General features: G+C 45.4%; 1 protein-coding gene across 3 annotated transcripts in view; it reads left to right on the top strand.

Moving 5' to 3' along the window:
• LOC147122351 (serine/threonine-protein kinase N2-like) overlaps positions 1–26,552 on the top strand; it is a 141,683-nt gene that overhangs the window by 63,409 nt on the left and 51,722 nt on the right. For 2 of the 3 annotated variants that reach the window (XR_015077738.1, XM_085983412.1), the window contains exon 2: positions 1,747–2,044. Coding sequence is in view for 1 of the 3 variants with exons in the window: in XM_085983412.1 (XP_085839538.1) it covers positions 1,747–2,044 (298 nt within the window). In the remaining 2 variants the exon portion in view is untranslated. Of the gene's footprint in view, positions 1–1,746; positions 2,045–26,552 lie in introns of those variants that run through there. The other variant, XM_085983413.1, reaches the window with a different exon arrangement.

Genomic DNA, 26,552 nt, shown 5'->3' with positions numbered 1-26,552 from the left:
GTTCCTTTTATGTCCATTGTGCCCCCACCCCCATGGAATTCTTTTTTTGTGTCGACTTGTACCAAAATTTAGAATGTTTCCAGTTCCCCATCCAAATTATATTTCAGTAATTTGGACTCGTTGGGAGCAAATGCCCACAATTTGGCATAAGAATATTTTACTGTACGTGTGTAGTGGAACTGGAGTCGACTATTTAGCCCCTCGAGCCTGTTCTCCCATTCCGTTAGATCATGGCTGATCTGTACCTCCACTCCATTGACCCACCTTTGCTCCATATCCCTTATACCCTTGCCTAACACAAAGTTTGGCACTAACAGGTAAAAACTGAGCAAAATTTTAAAAAACCACTTTGATTCTCTCCTACACAACAGTTAACATCTGTAGTTAATAGCTGCTGTCATTACCTGTTGCAATGATGTCGTTGTATATCACTTTCCATTTTGGGTGCATTTGGAACAGAAATTCTTGTGCGTGCACTGTTCAGGGCCAACCAGATGAAAGGAATGCTGATTTCCTTCTGTTCTGGCTTTCCTCATTTTTGTAGTGCTCTCAGTGCATGTCAAAAAACAGATTTTTAAGCTGCTCCAGTTCTGATGAAATGTAAGTGTTTAATACAGGAGCCACTCTTGTGTGAGTGGAAAGCCTACTACACAGTAATGTTTTCTGTTTCTAGCTGTGGCAAAGTGCATAAGACTGGTACAGCAGCACTCCTTGATCTGAACTTATTTTAAAATTTAGCTAATGTTGCTTCCCCAAGAATCGGATTAACTATCAGATAAGTTCTGGCAAAAGGCCATCGACCTGAAACGTTAACTCTGTTTCTCTCTCCACAGATGCTGCCTGACCTGCTGAGTATTTCCAGCATTTTCTGTTTATATAATCAGATTAACTAGTTTGTCCACAAATACTGTCACTGCATCAGTCATTCAGCGTTGGGTTAAGCAGGATTTAAACTGCTCATCAGTATATACTGATATGTAGGATGTTTGTACAGGAAACTCTCGATTTACCGGCACCTAAGTAACCGGAAATCTCTGTTAACGGGCAAAATTCAGGAGTAGGTTCAGGTAAGTTTTACTTCATATTAGTGGCCGTTCCTGGACCTGTGGCCGTGTAACCCGGGTTCCTGCACCTGTTGCTATGCAACAGGGACACCTGGATCTGTGGCGGGGTTCCTGCACCTGTTGCCATGCAACAGGGACGCCTGGATCTGTGGCCGTGTACGGGGCTCTCGTACCTTTTACTATACCTCTCTGTAATCCGGACTTTTTGATAAACCGGCACCACGCCGGTCCCGTCGGTGCCGGATAAAAAAAGAGTTTCCTGTAGTTAAAAATACAGTATTAGTTTCTCTCTACATTAAGTACAACCTGTGTTTTATTTTGATCAGTTAAGTTTTTTCAAAAGATTAGCTTAACATCAAAAAGTATATTTGAACTTTTTTGCTCTGGCAAGTGATCACTTGTAACATTTCTGGTGTATATCTTTAGACAAGTGTTTACACTTTTAACCATATGGTGTTTGAAATATGGCACCTTTGTTGGATGGCTGACTACTGTGTGCAAATGTACGCTTGATACACTGCCAAGTGGTTTATCTGGTTAAGAGCAATGGAATGGCTTGTTTTAGCACAATATTTATTTTTCAAGTTTAAAAAAAAAATCTAATAATGCAACCAGTGTGCAGAAGTCGGAACAAAGTTTCTTAGACTGAAATGCTTACTTTAAAACTCTTGTTCGTTTACAGGGTGATGGCCGATGTCACCCAGTCTCTGAGTGTCTGGGCCTGAGCCAGAACCTGGATTTGTCGGACACCATGGTGCAACAGGGGCTGGATGAAATCAAGGATTCAATCAAGCGAGAAATACGGAAGGAACTTAAAATCAAGGAAGGAGCAGAGAACCTCAAGAAAGTCACAACTGATAAGAAAAATCTGGCCTATGTGGAAAATATGTTAAAAAAATCAAACAAAAAACTGGATGAGCTTCACCAAGAGCTGCAGGAGTTGAATGCACATATTGTTGTGAAGGATCCTGAGCTGGCAGGTAAATGATGTACAGTGCCGGTAGTTTTTTTAATACGATTGTTCTTTGTGTAATGTTAGTGGGCCGAGAGTGTGTGTGTCTAGTGTATTCTGCATTAACGAGGGATGTGAAATGTGGGAATTAATTTCAGTAACAGCTGCAGTACAAGTTCAACAACAAACGCTGCATTTAGGTTGCAACTCGAGTTTTGGAAGTGGGCTGCTGTGCCAGCCTTTCCCCACCGCTTGCCCCAGCTGGTGAGATTCCTTATCAGATGGCAGTTAAAAGCCGAGCTGTCAAGACCCACACAAAAGTGAGTCCGCTGCTGACAGAACAGAATAACTCAACCCTTTTTATCTTTCCAAGTGCAACTGGCAAACCCACGCATTAGTCATCGACTGCCCATTCATAACGTAGCAGTAAATGTGCAGTTGTGTTTTATTAAAAGGAATTGTTCAAAGACAAATAAATGTGTGTTCTGACATGCAATTAAGTATGCCCTCTAACCAGCTTTCCAGATCTAACCGGCCATATGCTGTCAGGCACTATTTTCAGCAGTAATTCCCAGTGAAGGTTAGTGCAGGAAGTGGATATTCGGCATGAGATTGTGCTGCATAGACATGTTGGGCTTATGATCCAGCAGTGACATTTTTAAGTTGCTGTGCAATACACATGACATTTCCTGGTTGAGAGAGCAAGCAAGGGCGATATTCCTAGGTCTTAACTAATATGGCTCTATAACAGATTTCTAGGGAGTGTGTAACAACAAGACAAACCTATTGTTCACTTTCTCTTGTTCTTCCCCACCCCAGTAAAAAAAAAAAAGGGGGAAACAGCGCATACGGGAAACTTTGCAATATCCGGCACCGACGGGACCGGCGTGATGCCGATCTATGAAAACTTCCGGACAGACCAGCGCTAATGTTGAAGGATACGGAGGTTTTCATCTCCGTATCTGACAACAAACACTGTTGCTTAGCAACAGCTTGTAAACAGTCGGCCCGTACCTTGGAAGCGTCTCTGTAGCTTAACAACAGCTTCAGAGAGACTTTCCAGAGACTGACTGTTTATAAAAAAAAAATGCTAGGAGAAGAAAAAAAAAAGAAAAAAAACCTAACAAAATGGCTGCCGATTTTTGCCGTTAGATCAAGGTTTCCGGCCATACAACCTCCGGATAAACCAAAGTTTCCTGTATCTCAATTTTAACTCGGGTTCATTGTGTGAACCCACATTCTGCAACTCCATGGTGCAGCTTCGTCAGCATTCCACATCGCTGGGCCATGCCAGTTAAAATTCATTTCGCTGAAAATGTTATCATTATGGTCTAAGCTGTATTGCAATGACTACAAATACTTTGGTTTGAGTACCTTTTTGTTTCCTACAATTTAGTTTTCCTTTTATTTAGGTGCTAGCTGTGATCAAACCTTTTTTCTATACCTTTTATAAATCATTGTGCAAACTTTTAAAAGTCTCCAATGAAGATTTTTACGGTGCTTTCCCCCCTCTTGTATCAACCACTGGTGAAAGCTCATATTGCAGTGCTTGCTGCTTCAGTGGTTCTTGCTGTTGGATAGATTTGACTAGTGCTGTTCTACTGTTGGAGAAAACAGGCGTGGGAATGGTTTTAAGTTATGTAACCAATTTTTTAAACCTTTCATGTAATCCACTGGATCAACAAAGGCAATATTATACATGAACGCTTTGATTAAACCTTAAATGGACATTTTTTTTAGGTTGCTTTATAATTCTGCCCTTAACAAATAACTTCCTGTTCCCAGCTTGATTGAAGCGTTTGGTTCGGATTGTTGTATGTCTTTGGATAGTGTGTAAATATGATTGCTGCTCTTGAGATTGCGAAAAGTGATGAATGATCATTGGGGCTGTTTATACTGCAGACACATTCATCCCATTTTTACTGCTAGCTGTTAGAAAATTGCACTACATCGAAAATGTATGCAGTGTTAAAACTGGATATCTTCACTCAAACTTTCAGTATCACTTTTATGTTGGCCTATTTCTCACGAGTGAATTCTGTGTGAATGTTTGTCCTGGTAATCGTTCTGGTACTAGCTGCAAAAATTATACACTGCAGCATTTCCGTTAAACTCCTTCCTACAAAAAAAAACTGGCCCTAATTTTAATACATAAACTGTGGCCCTAGAATATATGTGCGTTATTATTTCTCGAGAGGCAATAACTTTCCCCTCTAAAAACACCTCACCCAAGAAACAATTGGCTTAATAAACAATAACTGATTTGCATTTTCTTAACTTGCTGTAGAATTCAAATTTACCTTGCCCCATTACCCGTCCAGTGACACTGTCTCAAGCAGCTGAAAATCCTGAGATTCAATTCTAGGTCTACCTGTCAAACATGTCGCTTGTGATCTATGAATTTTATCTGTTCACTGACTGCTGGGTATGGAGTGCCTGACTCCCTTAAATCTTGCTTCACTGCAACTAATTAATGATTTCTATTGGCTGTAGATTTATTGATGACTACCAAGAATGTCATCACCCAAACCGTGGATGTCTTTAATTTTTATATTTTTTTCTCTCTCACGAAGCTTTCAAAACCACTGATGGTCAACTGCTATGACCAGTACATTGAGCGTTTCACGAAAACAAAAGAGCCATTTAAAGCAGTAGAGAATCCTAGTCAGTGACGACAAATGTTCCTATTCTGAACTGAAGTAACAATAAATAGAGCTGTAAGCGCAGCTGCATAAATTTGTCTCTATAATAGGGTTCCCCAGAGCTTTCACTTCACTAAAGTTCATGCTGACCAAGCAGTTAAGATTTCAATGAATCCAGCAGGCAGTCTGACTCGCAGCAGTGCTCATGTTGAAAATGTGCATGTGCAATCTGAGGAATAGAAACATAGAAGATAGGAGCAGGAGTAGGCCATTCGGCCCCTCGAGCCTGCTCCGCCATTCAATGCGATCATGGCTGATCATCCAAATTCAGTACCCTGTCCCTGCTTTCTCCCCATATCCCTCGATCCCTTTAGCCTTAAGAAATATATCTAACTCCTTCTTGAATATATTTAATGAATTGGCCTCCGCTGCCTTCTGTGGTAGAGAATTCCACAGGTTCACCACTCTCTGGGTGAAGTAATTCCTCCTCATCTCAGTCCTAAATGTCTTACCCCTTATCCTCTCTGGGTGAAGAAATTCCTCCTCATCTCAGTCCTAAATGGCTTACCCCTTATCCTTAGACTGTGACCTCTGGTTCTGGACACACCCACCATCGGAAACATCCTTCCCGCATCTAGTCTGTCCAGTCCTGTTAGAATTTTATAAGTTTCAATGAGATCCCCTCTCATTCTTCTAAACTCCAGCGAGTATAAGCCCAATCGACCCAATCTCTCCTCGTACGTCATTCCTGCCATCCCAGGTATCAGTCTGGTGAATCTTCACTGCACTCCCTTGGAAGCATACAAACTAAATGGAATAATCGAGTCTGGAGGTAATGAAAGCATGGATGTGGGTTTCAGCATCAGATAGTCGGGGGCGGGGGGGGGAGCGCAGACGCACAATATTACGGAGGTAGAAGTAGGCTGTCTTTATGATGGAGATGACGTGGGTTCGGAAACTCCGCTTGATCACACGGGACGCAGAGGTTGCAAACAGTTTGGTTCAGCCTGAGACCGTGGCCAAGAAGGGGGGTGGAATTGGTGGCTAGGGAACGGAGTTTGCGGCTGGGTCCAAGACAATGGCATCAGTCTTTCCGATTGTTTAATCGGAGGAAATTTCTCCTCATCCAGGACTGGATATCGGACAAGCAGTTTGACAATACAGAGGCAGTGGAGGGGTCGAGAAAGGTGTTGCTGAAGTAGAGCTGGTGTCGTCCGCATACATGTGGAACCCGACGTGTTTTCGGATCATGTTGCCGAGGGCAGCATGTAGATGAGAAATGAGATGGGGCCAAGGTTGGGAGGACTGTAGAGGTAACTGAGTGGGAAGAAAAGCCATTGCAAGAGATTCTCTAGCTATGACTGGATAGATAAGGTTTGAACCAGGCGAGGGCAATCCCACTCAGCTGGAAAACGGAGGAGAGGCATTGGAGGAGGGTGGTGTGGTGTGGTCAAACGTGTTATACGGTGGCAGACAGGTCGAGCAGGATGAGGAAGGGATTGTGCACCACGGTTACAGTTTGGATTTCACTTGTGACTGATTAGGGTCGTTTCAGGGCTGTGGCAGGGGTGGAAATTTGAGAGTTTATGAAAATGACGGACAGGAAAAGACCTCCTGGTCATTGCAGTCTGTCCTGTACTGTTTTGATGCCTTTTGCACAATATATACACTCCCAACCCACCTGGAGCCATGTTATCTCCTAGGAGATGGATGAAGTTAAAAACCAGGCCAATTAGAAAAACTGAAGAATTCCTCTCTGGCCCTCTTAGGTGATCGAAACTAGTCCAGGAGATTAAATTGGCCCTGATTTATGTTATAGGATGCCTACCTCACAGAAACCCCACAGTGCAGATAGAGGCCATTTCGGCCCATCGAGCCTGCACCGACACACATCCCACCCGATCCCCGTAACCCCTACACCAACACATATCCCACCCTATCCCCGTAACCCCACGTATTTAATCCCCCTAACACTAAGGGTCCATTTATCATAGCCAATCAACCTAACCCGCACATCTTTGGACTGTGGGAGGAAACCAGAGCACCCGGAGGAAACCCACGCAAACACAGGGAGAATGTCTGTGTGGAGTTTGCACAGTCACCCGAGGCCGGATTTGAACCCGGGTCCCTGGTGCTGTGAGGCAACAGTGCTAACCACTATGCCACCGTGCTACCTCTTGTACAAGGTATTCTCCACCCCAGCCAGAAACAGGTCCACCTCTCGCTTGAAGGAAGATGGTGAGTCAGCATTTGCTGCACGAGCCAGCAACCTGTTCCAGCGGTCCGCTGTTCCCGGGGGGAAAGAAGAACCGCCTAACATTCAACCTAGTTTGGCGCTTAACATAACTTGTAAGCATGCCCCTTTGTCCTCCCTAACCTATTCAGTTGACAATGTAGTCCCTTCATTTTAAAAAAATCAAGCTCAATCAAATCACCCCCAAGTCTACGCTTCTGTAAAGTATAGAGACCCAGCTTGTTGAGCCTATCTGGGTAACTAAAATTGGGAATTGATCTTGAGGTCCTGCTCTGCACCCTTTCCAAAGTTCACCATATGAGCTGGGCACTGTATTCTAACTGAGGCCAAATAAGGTCTTGTACAAGGACAAATGGAATGTTTTTTTTATATAGTGAATTGTCCTGTGAATACACCCTAGGACCCTGTGCACTTTAGCTATGGCATCACGGCATTGGTCATGGACCTTGAGATTGATGCACTAAAACACCCAGATCATTTTCTTTCACCACTGACTTTAATGTTTTTCCTTGTGAGGTATATGTATGTTTAGGATTTGACCTGCCCATGTGCATGACACTACATTTTTCTACTTTTAAAAATAATTTGCCAAACACTGGCCCATTCCCCCAGCACATCTAGATCTGCTTGTAGGAGTTGCGTATCCTCTGCAGTCCTAACTTAGCATGTATCTTGATACCATCCAGATCATTAATGACCACAGTCAATGGGAAAGTTCCTACTGGTCCCTACAGGACACCGCTGGTAACTCGAGTAGATCCAAATCCATTAACAACCACTTTCTGCTGATGGGCATTCAGCTAATTCTCAATCCACTGCAGTGGATTACCACTCATTCCACAAGATTATATCTTATATATTATATATATATAAGAGAGAGAATCATAGAATAGAGTAGTACAGCACAGACGGAGGCCATTCGGCCCATCGTGTCTGTGCCAGCTCTTTCGAAGAGCAATCTAGTTAGTCCCACTCCCTCGCTCTTTCCATATTCCTGCAATTTTTCTCAAAGTATTTATCCAATTCCCCTTTGAAGGCGACTATTGAATCTGTATCCACCACCCCATCAGGCAGTGCATGCCAAATCCTAACCTCTCGTTGGCTTAAAAAAAAAAGTTTTTTCTTCATGTCACCTCTGGCTCTTCTGTCAATCACCTTAAATCTGTGCCCTTTGGTTATCGACCCTTCAGCCACGGGAAACAGTTTCTCTTTATTTACTCTATCTAAACCCGTCATGATTTTAAGTACCTCTATCAAATCTCCTCTTGGCCCTCTCTGCTCCAAGGAGATCCACCCCAGCTTCTCTAGTCTATCCACAAAACTAATCCCTCATCCTTGGAGCCGTTCTAGTAAATCTCTTCTGTACCCTCTCCAAAGCCTTTGTGTCTATCCTAAAGTGCGGAGCCCAGAATTGGCACAATTCTCCAGCTGGGGCCGAACTAGTGTTTTATACAGGTTTAACATAACTTCCTGGTTTTTATACTCTATGCCTCTATTTATACACCCCAGGATCCCGTATGCTTTACTAACTGCTTTGTTAACCTGTCCTGCCAACTTCAGAGGTTTGTGCACAAGAACCCCCAGGTGTCTCACTTTTTACACCCCCTTTGAAATTGTACCATTTAGTGTTTATGGTCTCCTCTCATTCTTCCTACCAAAATGTATCACCTCACACTTTTCTCCGTTGAATTTCATCTGCCATGTGTCCACCCATTTCACCTCTTGAAGTCTATTACTAGCTTCCTCAGTGTTTACTACCCTTCAAAGTTTCATGTCATCCACAAATTTTTAAATTATGCCCTGTTAACCCCCAAGTCCAAATCATGAATGTACAGGAAACTCTCGTTTAAACGGCACCTAAATATCCGGAATTTTCTATTAACTGGCAAAATTCATACTCCGAAAACAACACCTCAATAACCGGCAATGTTGCCTGTAGTGTATGTACCTTTAAGAGCCCCTGTGTACTGTAATACCGGTAAGTGACCACTCGGGTATATAAGCCTGTATAGTGTCTTGTATCTTTTAGTTCACCTCCAGACTTTGTTCAGTAAACACCTGTTAAACCAACTCCTGCATTCCGTGTCTCCATTAACACACGGATACAACAGTGGCGACGAATTGGAAACGGACTTACCTGCAATTCGGCAGCACCTCAAGGAGATCGATTCCTCAGACGAAGGTCAAAGAAAAAAAAAAAGAAAAACTGTGGTTTCACCAGCTAGCCGGGCTGGTGGCAGGCACTGCACTAATCCTTCCTGGTCGGCGGGCTGGGGCTCGATCGGGTGGCTCTGCAGCGGGGCCGAGCAGCGAGTCGGAAGACGGAGGGTGGAGCACTCGGGAGACGGCCAGTGCTGCAAAGCAGGTCGTCGTTCGGACCAAGCAGAGGGAGGGAAAAGTCCCAAAGAGTCCGGTGGGAACGAGTCTCCAACTATTAAAAATATCTGTAAATAAAAACCGCGGAGAACAGCGTTGTCAGCAGCGGCGGGAAAGCGCTGGAGGCGCCATTTTTTTCTCGGCAGGGAAGAAAGGAAAGCACAGGAGGCGCCATTTTTGATTTTCAGGATGCCTAAAACTGGCAATATTACTGCTTTCGATAGTGATATAGAGGATTGGACCACATATGTGGAAAGAGTGGAGGTATATTGCACAGCGAATGAAGTAGAGGATGATAAAAAGGCATCGGTACTTCTAAATCTGATGGGCGCAAGGACATACGGGCTGTTACGAAACTTAATCACTCCAGCCAAACCGATGGACAAGAATTTTCAGGAGATTGTTGATACCCTACAGGAGCACTTAAACCCAACACCGCTGCTGATAGCGGAACGATTCAAATTCTTCAGGAGGAATCAGCACAAGAATGAAAGTAACGCTGATTACCTCACCGAATTAAGAAAACTGTCAAAGCACTGCCAATTCGGGGCAGGACTGGCAGATTCTCTACGAGACAAATTCGTCTGCGGTCTCCTAAGTGAAGGAACACAGAAAAGGCTACTTTCTGAGAAAGATTTGACACTGGACAAGGCTTTCAGTGTGGCTGTATCATACGAAGCAGCAGCAAGAGGAGCTGCAGAGATCCAGCAAAAGCCACAGGACTTCGGCACCCATGAAATGACACGGGGTTTCGAGAGATGTTATCACTGCGGCAGATCCACCCATGACCAGAGGGACTGCTGGTTCAAGGACAAAGCATGCAGGCAATGCGGAAAGATGGGACACATTGCACGTGTATGCCGATCTGGAAACAAAAAATCCACTGACAGAAAAAAAATCAATAAGGAAAAGTACAGAAAGGTACAAATGATGACGGACAGTAGCTCCGGAGACCAGAAGAGCGATAGCGACTCCGGAAACAAGAGACTAAGCTGTCTCAAATTACATAATGTAATTGCCAAAGAAGATTACCAGACCATTTGGGTTACCCTCACGATAGCGGGGTCCCCAGTTAAAATGGAGCTAGATACAGGATCAGCTCTGACCGTCATAAGTCGACGGGATTACGAGCGGCTATTTCCGCATATACCTTTGAAAGACACATCCATTATCTTGAAGACATATACGGGGCAGAAAGTATACCCCAGAGGGAAAATAAGGGTGCCTGTTGTATACAACGGCAAGGAAATACAGAAGTTGTATTTATACATTCTGCAAGATGGTGGTCCACCGCTGTTGGGACGTGAATGGATCAGGAAGATACGTTTAGACTGACACTCCATTCAGGCACTGACGGTGACCAGTAAGAAAAAAAATGATGATGACGTCATACCTGAACGATTAAAAGACATCTTGGCCAACGCCAAAGAAGTGTTTCAACAGGAACTAGGAACCTTGAAAGGCGTCACCGCCTCAATAAAAGTGGAAGATGCGGCAATTCCCAAGTTTTTTAAGGCAAGGCCGGTGCCATACGCAATTCGTCCAGCAGTCGAGGCAGAGCTGGAGAATTTGGAAAAGGCAGGCGTGTTATCCAAGGTAAATTGGAGCGAGTGGGCAACACCCATCGTCCCGGTCATGAAGAAAACGTTGAATAATAAATCTGAAGAACAGAGAAAAATTCGCATCTGTGGGGACTTCAAGGTGACTGTAAACCCAGTCCTTCACACGGTACAGTATCCTCTTCCGAGGATAGAAGATATTTTCGCCTCACTATCCGGAGGGAAACGTTTCACCAAAATTGACTTGGCACAGGCATATCTACAGATGGAGGTTGAGGAGACCTCTAAAAAGTATCTCACGATAAACACACACAAAGGCCTGTACCAGTACAATCGACTGGTTTTCGGAGTAGCATCAGCTCCAGCTATCTGGCAAAGAGCTATGGAGCAAGTCCTGCAAGGGATTCCAGGGACTCAATGCTACCTAGACGACATCCTTGTAACAGGAGAAAACGACAACGAGCACCGTGCCAATTTGGAGCAGGTGCTCACTAGGCTGAGAGAACGGGGCCTACGAGCAAATCGCCCCAAGTGCGAATTTTTCCAGAAATAATTATATGGCCACAATATATTTAACGAAGAAGGGTTGCAAAAGTCAGCTGAAAAAATTGAAGCGGTCATAAAAGCCCCAGCACCTGAAAATGTCTCACAATTAAGGTCGTTCCTGGGATTGATAAATTGCTATCATTTTTACCGAACTTGTCAACTGTTCTGCACCCTCTTAACGCACTGCTACAAACGGGAGTAATCTGGAAATGGAGCAAAGACTGTAAACGTGCCTTCCATAAATGCAAAGGCTTGATCACGTCCAAGGAAGTGTTGGCTCATTACAACCCATCACTGCCAATCAGACTGGCGTGCGATGCATCCCCTTACGGCATAGGAGCGGTATTATCGCATAGATTCCCTGATGGCTCGGAGCGGCCGATAGCTTTTGCGTCACGCTCATTGAACTCAGCTGAGCGTAACTATGCCCAGATCGACAGGGAAGCACTCAGCCTGGTGTGGGGAGTGAAGAAATTCAACCATTACCTACACGGACAAAAATTTACCTTGTTGACTGACCATCAACCCCTCGTCTCCATATTCAACCCTAAAAAGGGCGTTCCCATTATGACAGCGCAAAGGCTACAGAGGTGGTCCCTTTTCCTAGGGGCACACCAATATGACATAGAATACTAAGGATCAAAACAGCATGGGAATGCTGATGGTTTATCGCGCCTACCATTGCCAACGGTAGAAGAGGCACCTACAGTGGACCCAGTGGAGATGTTCCACTCAACCATAGTGGAATGTCTACCAGTAACAAATTCTACCATTGAAAAGGAAACGAGAAATGACCCGACTCTCTCACGAGTCTACGATTTAACGGTGAAGGGATGGCCAGCACATGGCGAACCACTGTTGCCAGCATTCTCGCAAAGAAGAGAACAGCTGTCAGTGTGCCGAGGAACCTTGATGTGTGGATCCAGAGTGGTGATTCCACCCAAACTCCAGGATAAAGTGCTAAAGGAGCTTCACGAGGGGCATCTGGGTGGAGTGAAAATGAAGAACCTAGCCCGAGCGTTTGTGTGGTGGCCAGGTATCGATGGAGACATCGAAGAAATGACCAAGGGCTGTCTAGGATGCCAGAAGGTCCAAAACGCCCCACCACAAGCCCCTCTACATCCATGGGAGTGGCCCTCATCTCCATGGCAAAGGGTACATATCGACTTTGCTGGTCCATTTATGGACTCAATGTTCTTAATCGCGGTTGATGCACACTCCAAGTGGCCGGAGGTAATAAAGATGTCCTCCACCACCACGGAAAAAACCATCACAGTATTAAGGACCATATTTGCCAGGAATGGGCTGCCTGAACAGATCTGTTCTGACAATGGACCGCAATTTGTGTCCGAAGAATTCAGGAAGTTCTTAAAAAAACAATGGGGTTAAGCACTACACGTCCGCCCCATACCATCCCGCCACCAATGGATTAGCTGAAAGGTTTGTCCAGACCTTCAAGAAGGCCATAAAGGCCATGGGTAATGAAGACATAAATCTACAACATAAGGAAGATAACTTCTTGTTTGCGCACAGGAATGCAGCACATGTGGTTACAAACCAAACCCCCGCCATGATGTTTTTCAATCGAAGACTAAGATGCCGGCTGTATTTGATCAAGCCAAACATCAGAAGGGACGTAGAGAACCGGCAATTTCAAGGCATGAATGAAAGGCCAACTAGAACCTTCCAGATAGGTCAACAAGTTTTGGCCCGGGACTACCGTACCGAGAAATGGCAGCCTGGAACTATTTGCACACGACTAGGACCGCTGATGTATACCGTGGATATTGGAGAAAGTATAATAAGGCGCCATGCTGACCAGATCATAGTCATCCGAAAAGGGACAACCTACCCCACAACTCTATACGCCTAATGATGAAGCAGAGATACCCATAGTATCTACCTCCGATCCGGTGATACTGGAACCAGATGAACCCGACACTGGCATTCAAGCCGAATCGACCTTGCCAAAAGAACCTACTACACCACCGAAAACTGCTACACCACCGAGGCGTTATCCGGACCGAGTCAGGAAGCCTCCAGAGAGACTGACTTATAATTGATTAACTGCAGCAAATGTGTAGATTATTGTTCTTGTAAACATGTTAATTAATGATTACTTAAAATGTTATGTACCAATTATCTAAAAGGGGAGGAATTGTGGTGTATGTGCCTTTAAGAGCCCCTGTGTACTGTAATACCGGTAGTGACCACTTGGGTATATAAGCCTGTATAGTGTCTTGTATCTTTTAGTTCACCTCCAGACTTTGTTCAGTAAACACCTGTTAAACCAACTCCTGCATTCCGTGTCTCCATTAACACACGGATACAACATTGCCGAGTCCGAGTCTCCCGCGGTGGCCGAGTTAGTCAGTGGGGGTAGTTCTCCAAACTGCCACTACTCGGCTTCTTGGCGCTGTTGGAAGTCCGAACACCTCAATAACAGGAGTCTGACTCTCCCGTGCTGTATGCAGTCGTTTAATTACTTAACAGTAAAACAAAACTTATACAGTAAAGAGTTATGGATTACCCTCAACTGGCAGTACTGTACTTAATCAAGCATCTTCCACCATCCATTTAACACAACATTCTGTAGGTGAGTACCCAATTACTGTATACTGCACATTTCTTGATTTTTTAATTTTTGTTTGTTAAAAATAGCCTTGGTAGATAACCCTCTCCGTCATCCGGAATTTTTAATCAACCGGCACCATCCTGGTCCCGTCGGTGCCGGATACCAAAGAGTTTCCTGTATATCAGAAACAGCAGTGGTCCTAGTACTGAACTTTGGGGAACTCTACACTTCTCTCCAGTCTGTAAAACAGCCATTCACCACAACTCTGTTTTCTATCCCGTAGCCAATTTTTTATCCATGCTGCTACTGCTTCTTTGATCCCATGGGCTTCAATTTTGCTAACAAGCCTAATATGTGGTACTTTATCAACACCTTTTGAAAGTCCATATACACAACAACAACTGCACTGCCTTCATCCACCCTCTCTCTGTTACCTCATCAAAAAACTCAATCAAAGTCCCGTCTTCACACTGAGGACACTCTCCATCATGTTGTGTGGCACTACCACTGTGCTAAATGGGATAGATTCAGAACAGATCTAGCAGCTCAAAACTGGGCATCCATGAGGCACTGTGGGCCATCAGCAGCAGCAGAATTGTATTCCACCACAATCTGTAACCTCATGGCCGGGCATATCCCTCACTCTACCATTGCCATCAAGCCAGGGGACCAACCCTGGTTAAATAATGAGTGTAGAAGAGCATGCCAGGAGCAGCACCAGGTGTACCTAAAAATGCAGTGCCAATCTGGGGCAGCTGCAACACAGGATTACACGCATGCTAACAAGCAGAAGCAGCATGCTATAGACAGAGCTAAGCAATCCCACAATCAACGGATCAGATCAAAGCGCTGCAGTCCTGCCACATCCAGTCGTGAATGGTGGTGGACCATTAAACTACTAACGATAGCAGGAGGCTCCATGAATATCCCCATCCTCAATGATGGTGGAGCCCAGCACATGAGTTCAGGATGTTTCTGTAACCAGGAACTAGTCACAGAAATCACAGAAACCCCACAGTGCAGATAGAGGCCATTTCGGCTCATCGAGCCTGCACCGACACATATCCCACCCAATCCCCATAACCCCTACACCAACACATATCCCACCCTATCCCCGCGTATTTAATCCCCCTAACACTAAGGGTCAATTTATCATAGCCAATCAACCTAACCCGCACATCTTTGGACTGTGGGAGGAAACCGGAGCACCCGGAGGAAACCCACGCAAACACGGGGAGAATGTGCAAACTCCACACAGACAGTCACCCGAGGCCGGATTCGAACCCGGGTCCCTGGCGCTGTGAGGCAACAGTGCTAACCACTATGCCACCGTGCTCCCCAAAGCAAAAGACAAAGCTGAAGCGTTTGCAACCATCTTCAGCCAGAAGTGCCGAGTGGATGATCTATGTCGGCCTCCTCCTGAGATCCCCACCACCACAGAAGCCAGTCTTCAGCCAATTCGACTCACTCCATGTGATAGCAAGAAACGGCTGAGCGCACTGGATACAGCAAAGACTGTGGGCCCAGACAACATCCCAGCTGTCGTGCTGAAGACTTGTGCTCCAGAACTAGCCATGCCTCTAGCCAAGCTGTTCCAGTACAGCTATAACACTGGCATCTACCCGACAATGTGGAAAACTGCCCAGGTATGTCCTGTCCACAAAATGCAGGACAAATCCAACCCGGCCAATTACCGTCCCATCAGCCTATTCTCAATCATCAGCAAAGTGATGAAAGATGTCGTCGACAGTGCTATCAAGCAGCACTTACTCACCAATAACCTGCTCACTGATGCCCAGTTTGGGTTCTGCCAGGACCACTCTGCTCCAGACCTCATTACAGTCTTGGTCCAAACATGGACAAAAGAGCTGAATTTCAGAGGTGAGGTGAGAGTGACTGCCCTTGACATCAAGGCAGCATTTGACCGAGTGTGGCATCAAGGAGCCCTAGTAAAACTGAAGTCAATGGGAATCGGTGGGGTTCTCTCCACTGGCTGGAGTCATACCTAGCACATGAGCAGGTCAGAGGCTGGGTATTCTGCGGCAAGTGCCTCACCTCCTGACTTCCCAAAGCCTTTCCACCCTCTACAAGGCACAAGTCAGGAGTGTGATGGAATACTCTCCACTTGCCTGGATGAGTGCAGTGCCATTCGCAACTCCTCAGATAATGAAACAGTCCGTGCCCGCATGCAGCAAGACCTGGACGACATTCAGGCTTGGGCTGATAAGTGTCAGGTAACATTCGTACCACAGAAGTGCCAAGCAATGACTATCTCCAACAAGCGAGCGTCCAACCACCACCCCTTGACATTCAACAGCATTCCCATCACCGAGGCCGCCACCATCAATATCCTGGGGGGTCACCATTGACCAGAAACTTAACTGGACCAGCCACATAAATACTGTGGCAACAAGAGCAGGTCAGAGGCTGGGTATTCTGCGGCAAGTGTCTCACCTCCTGACTTCCCAAAGCCTTTCCACCCTCTACAAGGCACAAGTCAGGAGTGTGATGGAATACTCTCCACTTGCCTGGATGAGTGCAGTTCCAACAACACTCAAGAAGCTCGACACCATCCAAGACAAAGCAGCCCGCTTGATTGGCACCCCATCCACCACCTTAAACATTCTCTCCCTCCACCGTGGCTGCAGTGTGTACCACCTACAAGATGCACTGCAGCAACTCGCCAAAGCTTCTTCAGCAACACCTCCCAGACCCGTGACCTCTACCACCTAGAAGGAGAAGGGCAGCAGGCGCATGGGAACATCACCACCTCCAAGTTCCCCACCATCCTGACTTAGAAGTATATCGCCGATCCTTCATCATCGCTGGGTCAAAATCCTGGAACTCCCTCCCTAACCGCACTGTGGGAGTACCTTCATCACATGGACTGCAGCAGTTCGAGAAGGCGGCTCGCCACCACTTTCTCGAGGGCAATTAGGGATGGGCAATAAATGCTGGCTTTGCCAGCGATGCCCAAATCCCACGATAGAAAAAAATAAAACACGGTTTGCCCTTAACAAATCCATGCTGGCTCTCTTATTAGTCCGTGCTTGTCCAAGTGGTAATTTTCTGCAGGATTATTGTTTCAAAAAGTTTCCCCACCACCGATGTTCAACTGACTTGGCCTGTAATTGCCAGGTTTATCCTTCTCCTCTCTTTTGAACAAGGGTGTAACATTTGCAATCCTCCAGTCCTTTGGCACCAGCCCTGTATCTAAGGAGGATTGGAAGATTGCGGCCAGCACCGTTGCAATTTCTACCCTTAATTCCCTCAGCAACTGAGGATGCATCCCATCCGGACCGAGTGATTTATTCACTTTAAGTACTGCCAGCCTTTCTAGTACCTCCTCTTTATCTATTGTTATCTGATCCAGTATCCCAGCAACCTCCTCATTTACTAAAGCTTTGGCAAAGTCCTCTTCCTTGGTAAACACCGATGCAAAGTACTCATTTAGTACCTCAGCCATACCTTCTGCCTCCAACAATAGATCTCCATTTTGGTCCATAATCGACCCCACCGCTCCTCTGACAACCCTTTTACTGTGAACATGCCTATAGAAGACCTTTGGATTTCCCTTTTATGTTAACTGCCAATCTATTCTCTTACTGTCTCTTTGTCCCTTTCATTTCCTTTTTCACTTCTCTGTACTTTTTATATTCAGCTGATTCTCCCTTGTATTATCAAGCTGACATCTGTCATACAGACCCTTTTTCCTACTCTAACTCCTTTGTCATCCAGGGAGCTCTGTCTTTGGTTGCCCCCCCCCCCCTTGTAGGAATGTACTTAGACTGTACCCGAACCGTCTCCTCTTTAAAGGCTGCCCATTGCTCCATTACATTTCTGCCTGCCAGTCTTTGACTCCAATTTATCTGGGCCATATCCCTCCTCAATTTGCTGAAATTAGGCCTGCTCCAGTTATGTATTTTTATTCTAGATTGCTCCTTGCCCTACTCTATAACTAATCTAAACCTTACAGTACAGGTAGACTATCCTTTATCCGAACTACCGAAAACCTCTAAAAACCGAACGTTTTTTCGTTCAGCGTAAGTCGTGCGCACGACGCCGACCCCCATGCCGACCCCCCCACCGACCCCCCGACAAATTTCCCAGTCTTATAAAATACCTTCTGAAATCCGAAAACCGAAACCCGGCTGGTCCCGAGGTTTTCGGATAAAGGATAGTCTACCTGTACTATGATCACTATTCCCGAGATGCTCCCGGGCTCTGACAATCTCCACTTGACCCACTTCATTCCCCAGGACTAGATCCAGCAATGCCTCCTTCATTGGGCAGGAAAAATACTGATCAAGAAAATTCTCCTGAACCCACTTCAGAACATTCTGGGGGGTGGGAGGATTCCGGAAAGAGTTTAAAAAGCAGCGAGAGAAGTGGTAAGGTTCTAGAGCAGAGTAGAGTTTTGGGTAAAAATAAGCAGAGTGGGTCAGGAAGGGGCAGAGAGAATAACAAAGGTAATAAGGCATCAGTGACTAAGGTGACATCCGGGGAAAAATAGAAATGAGTCAAAGCTAAAGGCACTATATCTGAATGCGTGAAGCATTCGCAACAAAATAGATAAATTAATAGCGCAGGTAGAAATTAATAGGTTTCATCTAATTGCAACCACGTCTCCGTAATAGCTCTGCGGCCAAGGTTGGGAACTAAATATTCCAGGATACTTTAACTTTTAGAAGAGATCGGCAAAATGGAAAATGAGGAGGGGTAGCCCTGATAAATAATAAAGGATGGGATAAAGACAGTAGAGAGAAAGGATCTTCGCTCTGAAAATCAAGAAGTAGAATCAGTTTGGGTGGAGCTAAGAAACAGCAAGAGGCAGAAAACATTGGTGGGAGTTGTTTATAGGCCCCCAAACAGTAGTTGTAATGTAGGGTAGAGTATAAATCAGGAAATTAGAGGCGCATGTAACGAGGGTAATACAGTAACCATGGGGGACTTTAATCTACATATAGACTGGGCAAACCAAATTTGCAGTAATAGTGTGGAGGATGAATTCATGGAATGTTTGCAAGATAGTTTTCTAGATCAGTATGTTGAGGAACCAACTAGGGAACAGGCTATTTTAGATCTAGTATTGTGCAATGAGAGGGTTAATTGATAACCTTGTAGTAAAGGGGCCTTTAGGGAAGAGTGACCATAATATAGAATTTTACATTGAGTTTGAAAGTGATTTAGTTAAATCCAAAACTAAGTTCTTAAATCTAAACAAAGCAAACTACGTAGGTATGAGGGGCGAGTTGGCTAAGGTAGATTGGGAAACTACATTAAAAGGCATGATGGTAAACGAGCAATAGCTAGCATTTAAAGAATTAATACACAATTTACAACAAATATACATTCCTTTAAGGCACAAAAACCCCACAGGAAAAGTGGTCCAACTGTGGCTAACAAGAGAAGTTAAAGATAGTGTTGGATCAAAGGAACAGGCGTATAATGTTGCCAAAAAGAGTAGTAAGCCTGAGAATTGGGAGGATTTAAGAATTCAGCAAAGGAGGGCCAAGAAATTGATAAAGAAAACGAAAATAGAATATGAGAGTAACCTAGCGAGAGATATAAAAACTACTAAAAGCTTCTATAGGTATTTAAAAAGGAAAAGATTAGCGAAAGTAAATGTGGGCCCCTTACAGGCTGAGACAGGAGAAATTATAATGGGGAATAAGGAAATGGTATGGAAGAAGATGCAAAAAACTTCCCGGCAGTAGTGGAGAACCAAGGGTCTAGCGAGAATGAGAAACTGAAAGAAATTAGTAATAGTAAAAAAAATAGTACTGGAACAATTAATTAGACTGAAAGCCAATAAATCCCCAGGACCCGATGGCCTACATCCTAGGTTTTTGAAAGAGGAGGCTATAGAGATGGTGGTTGCATTGGTTGTCATTTTCCAAAATTCCATAGATTCTAGAACGGTTCCTGCGGATTGGAAGGTAGCAAATGTAACCCCACTATTTAAGAAAGGAGGGAGAGAGAAAACGGGGAACTACAGACCAGTTAGCCTGACATCAGTAGTAGGGAAAATGCTCGAATCTATTAAAGACGTGGTAACAGGGCACTTAGAAAATAATAATAGGATTGGGCAGAGTCAACACTGAGTTATGAAAGGGAAATCATGTTTGACAAATCTGTTAGAGTTTTTTGAGGTAACTAGCAGAATAGAGAACGGTACCAGTGGATGTGGTGTATTTGAATTTTCAAAAGGCATTGATAAGGTGCCACACAAGAGGTTATTAAACAAAATTAGGGCTCATGGGATTGGGGGTAATATACTAGCATGGATTGAGGATTGGTTAACGGGCAAAAAACAGAGAGTAGGAATAAATGGGTCATTTTCAGGTTGGCAGGCTGTAACTAGTGGGGTACCGCAAGGATCAGTGCTTGGGCCTCAGCTATTCACAATCTACATCAGTGATTTGGATGAGGGCATCAAATTTGCTGATGATACAAAGCTGGGTGGGAATGTAAGTTGTGAGGAGGCTGCAAAGAGGCTTCAAGGGGATATAGACAGGCTAAGTGAATGGGCAAGAACATGGCAAATGGAATAGAATGTGGAGAAATGTGAAGTTATCCACTTTGGTAGGAAAAATCGAAAAGCAGAGTATTTTTTAAATGATGAGAGATTGGGAAATGTTGGTGTTCAGAGGGACCTGGGCGTCCATGTACACGAATCACTGAAAGTTAACATGCACGTACAGCAAGCAATTAGGAAAGCAAATGGTCTGTTGGCCTTTATTACAAGAGGATTTGAGTATAAGAGTAAAGATGTCTTATTGCAATTATATAGGGCCCTGGTGAGACCACACCTGGAGTATTGTGTAGTTTTGGTCTCCTTACCTAAGGAAGGATATACTTGCCATAGAGTTCACCAGACTGATTCCTGGGATGGGGGGATTGTCCTATGCGGAGAGATTGAGCAGACTAGGCCTATATTCTCTAGAGTTGAGAAGAATGAGAGATGATCTCATTGAAACATACAAAATTCTTACAGGGCTTGACAGGGTAGATGCAGGAAGGATGTTCCCCCTGGCTGGGGAGTCTAGAACCAGGGGTCACAGTCTCAGAATAAGGGGTTGGCTATTTCGGACAGAGATGAGAAATTTCTTCATTCAGAGGGTGGTGAGTCTTTGGAATTCTCTACCCCAGGACTGTGGAGGCTCAGTCGTTGAGTATATTCAAGACCGAGAATGACAGATTTTTGAATATTAAGGGAATCGAGGGATATGGGGATAGTGCAGGAAACTGGAGTCGAGGTAGATCAGCCATGATCTTATTGAATAGTGGAGCAGGCTCGAGGGGCCAAATGGCCAACTCCTGCTCCTATTTTTTATGTTCTCTGCCCTTAACACAATCGCAGCCCCATTCAATATGGGGTTGTTAAAGTCCCCTATTATTATTACTCTATAGTCCTTGCACCTCTCAGTAATTTCTTTGCAAACCTGCTCCTCTAACCCCTTCCCACTATTTGGTGGCCTATTAAAAAATGCAACAAGTAATGTTTCTCAACTCCAACCAAATAGATTTTGTCTTTGATCCCCCAAGGACATTCTCTCTTTCTAGCATTGTAATATTTTCCTTAATCAAAACTGCTACCCCTCCTTTTTTCCTTCCCTACTTTTTCTGAATACCTTGTGCCCAGGAATATTAAGCATCTAATCCTACCCTTTTTTTGAGGCAGGTCTCAGTTATCACCACAACATCATATTCCCACGTGGCTATTTTTACCTGTGGTTCACCAACCTTATAACCAAACTTTGTGCATTTACACGCACGCACTTCAAACCTAACTGAGACATCTTTGTATTTTGTATGATCCCACCTAATTCTGTATTATTTCTAACTCTTAACTGTCTCTCCCAGTTCTCTGTGCACCTTGTTTTTACTTTTTAAAACTACATCGTGATGCCCAACCCCCTGCCGAATAAGTTTAACCCCGCCCCCTACAGCACTAGTTAACCTGTCCACAAGGATATTGGTCCCAGCTCTGTTCAGGTGCAGCCTGTCCATCTTGAACAGGGCTCTCCTGCCACAGAACTAGTTCCAATGCCCCAGGAATCTGAAGCCCGCCCTCCTGCACCATGCCTCTAGCCAAGTATTACCACCTTTTGAGGTCCTGCTTTGTAATTTCCTCCCTAGCTCCTTAAACTCTGACTGCAGGACCTCAACCCTCTTCCTCGCTATGTAGTTGGTTCCAACATGGACCAAGACTTCTGGCTCTTCCCCTTCCATCCCCGCAGAATGTTCTGCACCTTCTTGGTGATGTCCCTCATTTGGCGCCAGGGAGGCAACATACCACAGTGGGTCTCACGTCGATGGTAGCAGAACTGCCTGTCTGTTCCCTGACTCTCTAATCCCTAATTACTACTGCATTCCTACACTTCGCTGTTTCCACCCCCCACCCCCCAGTGCAATCCTTTGCCTCACAGTGCTAGGCTCAGAACTGCGCTCCTTCGAGGTGTCATCGCCCTCACTGGTATTCCATGCTGAATACCTATTTGGCAGGATAGGCGCACCAATGTCAGCGTTCTCGCTCAGGCCAACATCCCCAGCATCGAAGCTCTGACCGCGCTCGATCAGCTCCGATGGACGGGCCACATCGTCCGCATGCCCGATATGGGACTCCCAAAGCAAGTGCTCTACTCGGAGCTCCGACACAGCAAGAGAGCCCCAGGTGGGCAGAGGAAACGCTTCAAGGACACCCTCAAATCCTCCTTGGGAGGGAAAAGTGCAACATCCCCACCGACACCTGGGATTCCCTGACCCAAGACCGCACAAAGTGGAGGAGAAGCATCTGGGAAGGTGCCGAACACCTCGAGTCTCTTCGCCGGGAGCAAGCGGAAGCCAAGCGCAAACAGCGGAAGGAGCGCACGCCAACCCAAGAACCCCACCCACCCACCCCACCTGTGACAGAGACTGTAGGTCCCGCATTGGACTCATCAGTCACCGGAGAACTCACTTCTAGTGTGGAAGCAAGTCATCCTCGGTTCCGAGGGACTGCCTAAGAGAAGAGATTTGAAAGTGCTGCACTCCTGGAGGATTCCTGCACTGCCTGCCTCTTCCTATCCTTCCAGGTGGCCACCCACTTGCTATTCTGAGCTCTATCTGGCTGTGGGGTGACCACCTCCTGGAACCTGCGATCCAGGAACCATTCAGCCACTGGTATACCCTGCAGTGAATCCAGCTGCTGCTCAACCTCAAACCCTCAGTGAGTTCGAGCAGTTGGATGCACTTCTGCAAACATGGGCCTCCAGGATACATGAAGCGTCCTGAAATTCCCACATGGCACAGGAATTGCAGGCTACGGGTCTTAGCTGTCCCTCCATTCTAATTAGAAACTTGAAATAAACTCCTTAGATGCAAGGTGATTATTTATATAATTGCTGTTAACTAGCTCTAAACTACGCTGCTATTTTTCTAATCGCCCCTCAAAGCGAGCTAACCAAAGATTAAATTATTTACTCAAGCTTAACAGGAACCACTGAGATACTAAACACACAGAACGTAAATATTAGATACCTAGATACTTCTCTTCAAATCCTCGGGTTCTGTGGCTCCACTCCTTTTAAATTGGGCATGAGAAACCGCCTTCCTCCTCTCCACTGAATTCCTACTATCACCAAATTCTCGGCTTCCACTCTTTGTGATCCACTCCGATTGCGATTTGTGATTCACCCAGCTCTATCAGCAAGCTCTGTGCCAAGTCTTTTATTTGGTACCTTATCAAAAGCTTTACGAAAGTCCAGGTCGACGATATCTACTGGATTACCCTCCTCTACTAACCTGGTGACTTGTTCAAAAAATTCAAACAAATTGGTAAGACACAAACTTATTTTCTGGTAACCGTGTTGGGTGTCCTTGATATGGCCTTCTCTGTCTAAGTGGTCATGTATTACATCCCTAATGATTCACTCCATTATCTTCCCTAATAGTGATGTCGTTAATGGGCCTATAATTAGCAGGATCTGTCTTTTATATCCCTTCTTAAAAATTGAAACTACATTAGTTGGCCTCCTTCCACCTTCAGGGAATAGTCCCCAACTCCAGCAAGCTATTAGTCCAATCTCTTTAAGGAACTTCGGGTGGATATCATCTGGACTGGCAGCCTGCTCTTTTTTTTAAGATTCATTCTTTGTAAAACCATATCCTCATCTATTTCAATATTTGTAATTTTATTGTTAACAGCACCACTTAAATCTGTCAGTTGTGCGTTGTCTTTAAGAGTGAACACTGAAGAAGGGTCAAACCCGAAACGTCAACTCAAATTTCTCTCCACGGATGTTGCCTGACTTGCTGAGTTTTTCCAGCATTTTCTGTTGTTATTTCGGATTTCCAACATCTGCAGTATTTTGCTATCGTACTGATGCAAAGTACTCATTTAGTATCTCCTTCATGAGCATCTTTCAATGGTCCAAATTCAATAAATGGTAACTTAAAAAGAATATCTATTGGCTTAAATATATAGATCAATATGGTAGGCTCAGAGTCTAGAGTGATGTATGCTGCATTAAATTCTAGATAAGGAACCTCAGCTCCAGGGTAGTAATCTCTGGATTACCTCCAGTGCCAGACAGTGAGAGAAAGATTAGAATTGTCAACCCATGGCTGGGAGGATGGTGCAGAATGAGAGTTTCCAATTCCTGTGACCACTGTTGGGGCCAGGGAAGGCTGCACAGACTGGATGACCTCCTAAACTGGAGAGGCACCCATTTCCTTGTGGAAGGTGTAAATAGGGCAGCGGGGAAACTAGATAGGGTGGGAGGGGAAAGCTCACACTCTGAGGAAAAAACCAGCAGGATATATGGGCAGGGTGTGTATAGTTACCCAAATAAGAGTTCTGTACAAGAATGCACATAGCATAAGAAATAAAACAAAATGAGTTAGAAGCACAAATTTTGCTTAAAGGGTATGATTTTGTCATAATCATAATCAACTTTATTGTCATTGTTAGTGCACAAGTGCAGTGCAACGAAATGTAGGCTTGCGGCTCCCAAGAGTGTACATTTAGATTAAGACATTTAAACATTCAACATACATTTGGCTTGTAATATATTAACATAAACATAACCATAATAAAGTGCATTGGCAGATGTGCAGGCTTTAGAGTTTATTTGTGGAATTCAGTAGGATGACAGCCCTGGGAAAGAAGCTGTTCCTAAATCTGGTCGTACGGGTGCGAATGCATCTGTAGCGTCTCCCAGATGGCAGGAGGGCGAACAGACTGTGGCTGGGGTGGGTAGGGTCTTTGATGATGGTCCGTGACCTCCGTAAACAGCGTTTCTGGTATATGTGCTCTATGGTCGGTAGCCGGGTGCCGGTAATGCGTTGGGCAGTTTTGACTACCCGCTGCAGGGCTTTCCGGTCATAGCTACAGCTGCCATACCATACTGTGATACAGTTCGTCAGGATGCTCTCTATTGTGCAGCAGCAAAAGTTAGAGAGGATCAGGGGTGACAGGTTACATCCCTTCAACCTCCTTAGGAAATATAGGCGCTGCTGGGCCTTCTTCACCAGAGAGGAGGTATTGAGGGACCAGGAGAGGTCTTCCGTGATGTGGACTCCGAGGAACTTAAAGCTTTCCACCACAGCCCCATTGATGTGGATGGGGGTGTGACTTCCACCTTTAGACTTCCTGAAGTCCACAATGATTTCTTTGGTTTTCTTGATGTTAAGGGCCAGGTTGTTATCGGCGCACCACTTCACGAGATGCTGGACCTCCTCCCTGTAGGCTGACTCATCGTTGTTGGTGATCTGGCCTACTACCGTGGTATCATCCGCAAACTTGATGATGGTGTTGGAACCATGAACAGCCACACAGTCGTGGGTGAAGAGGGAGTAGAGGAGGGGGCTCAGCACACATCCTTGTGGGGCCCCCGTGTTCAGGGTCGGGGGGGGGGGGGGAGGTGTGGTTACCTAATTTGACAGACTGGGGTCTGTTTGTTAGGAAGTCCAGGGTCCAGTTGCAGAGGGAAGTGTTCAGGCCAAGAGTGTGGAGTTTGGTGGCCAGCTTGTTGGGGACGATAGTGTTGAATGCTGAGCTATAGTCTATGAACAGCATTCTGATGTAGGTCTCTTTACCATCTAAGTGATTCAGTGCAGAGTGTAGAGCAGCTGTGATTGCATCCTCCGTTGATCTGTTTGCACGATAGGCAAACTGGTGTTGGTCAAGAGAGGCGGGAACACTGGCTTTGATGTGAGCCAGGACCAGTCTCTCTCAACACTTCATTATGATGGGTGTGAGTGCGACAGGTCGATAGTCGTTCAGGCGCGTCACAGCCGTTTGCTTTGGCACAGTAATAATGGTAGCGGTCTTGAAGCATGTAGGGACTACTGCCTGGGCCAATGACAGATTGAAGATGGCGGTGAAGACATCAGCCAGCTGATCACATTCCTTGAGTACCCGTCCAGGGATGCTATCCGGTCCAGCAGCCTTTCGTGTGCTCACTCCGCGTAGAACACCCCTTACGTCGGAGGTCGACAGAGTGAGCACCTGGTCTTCCGGGGGTGGCAAGGCTTTGGTAGCCGGCTCCCTGTTGTCCCTGTCGAAGCGAGCGTAGAAGTTGTTAAGCTCCTCCGGAAGG

The sequence above is a fragment of the Somniosus microcephalus genome, chromosome 3, assembly GCF_052327205.1.
Source record: "Somniosus microcephalus isolate GS21.2 chromosome 3, FLI_Smic_1.0, whole genome shotgun sequence".
NCBI classification, from domain to species: Eukaryota; Metazoa; Chordata; class Chondrichthyes; order Squaliformes; family Somniosidae; genus Somniosus; species Somniosus microcephalus.
This window is presented reverse-complemented; position numbering and strand designations above follow the sequence as displayed.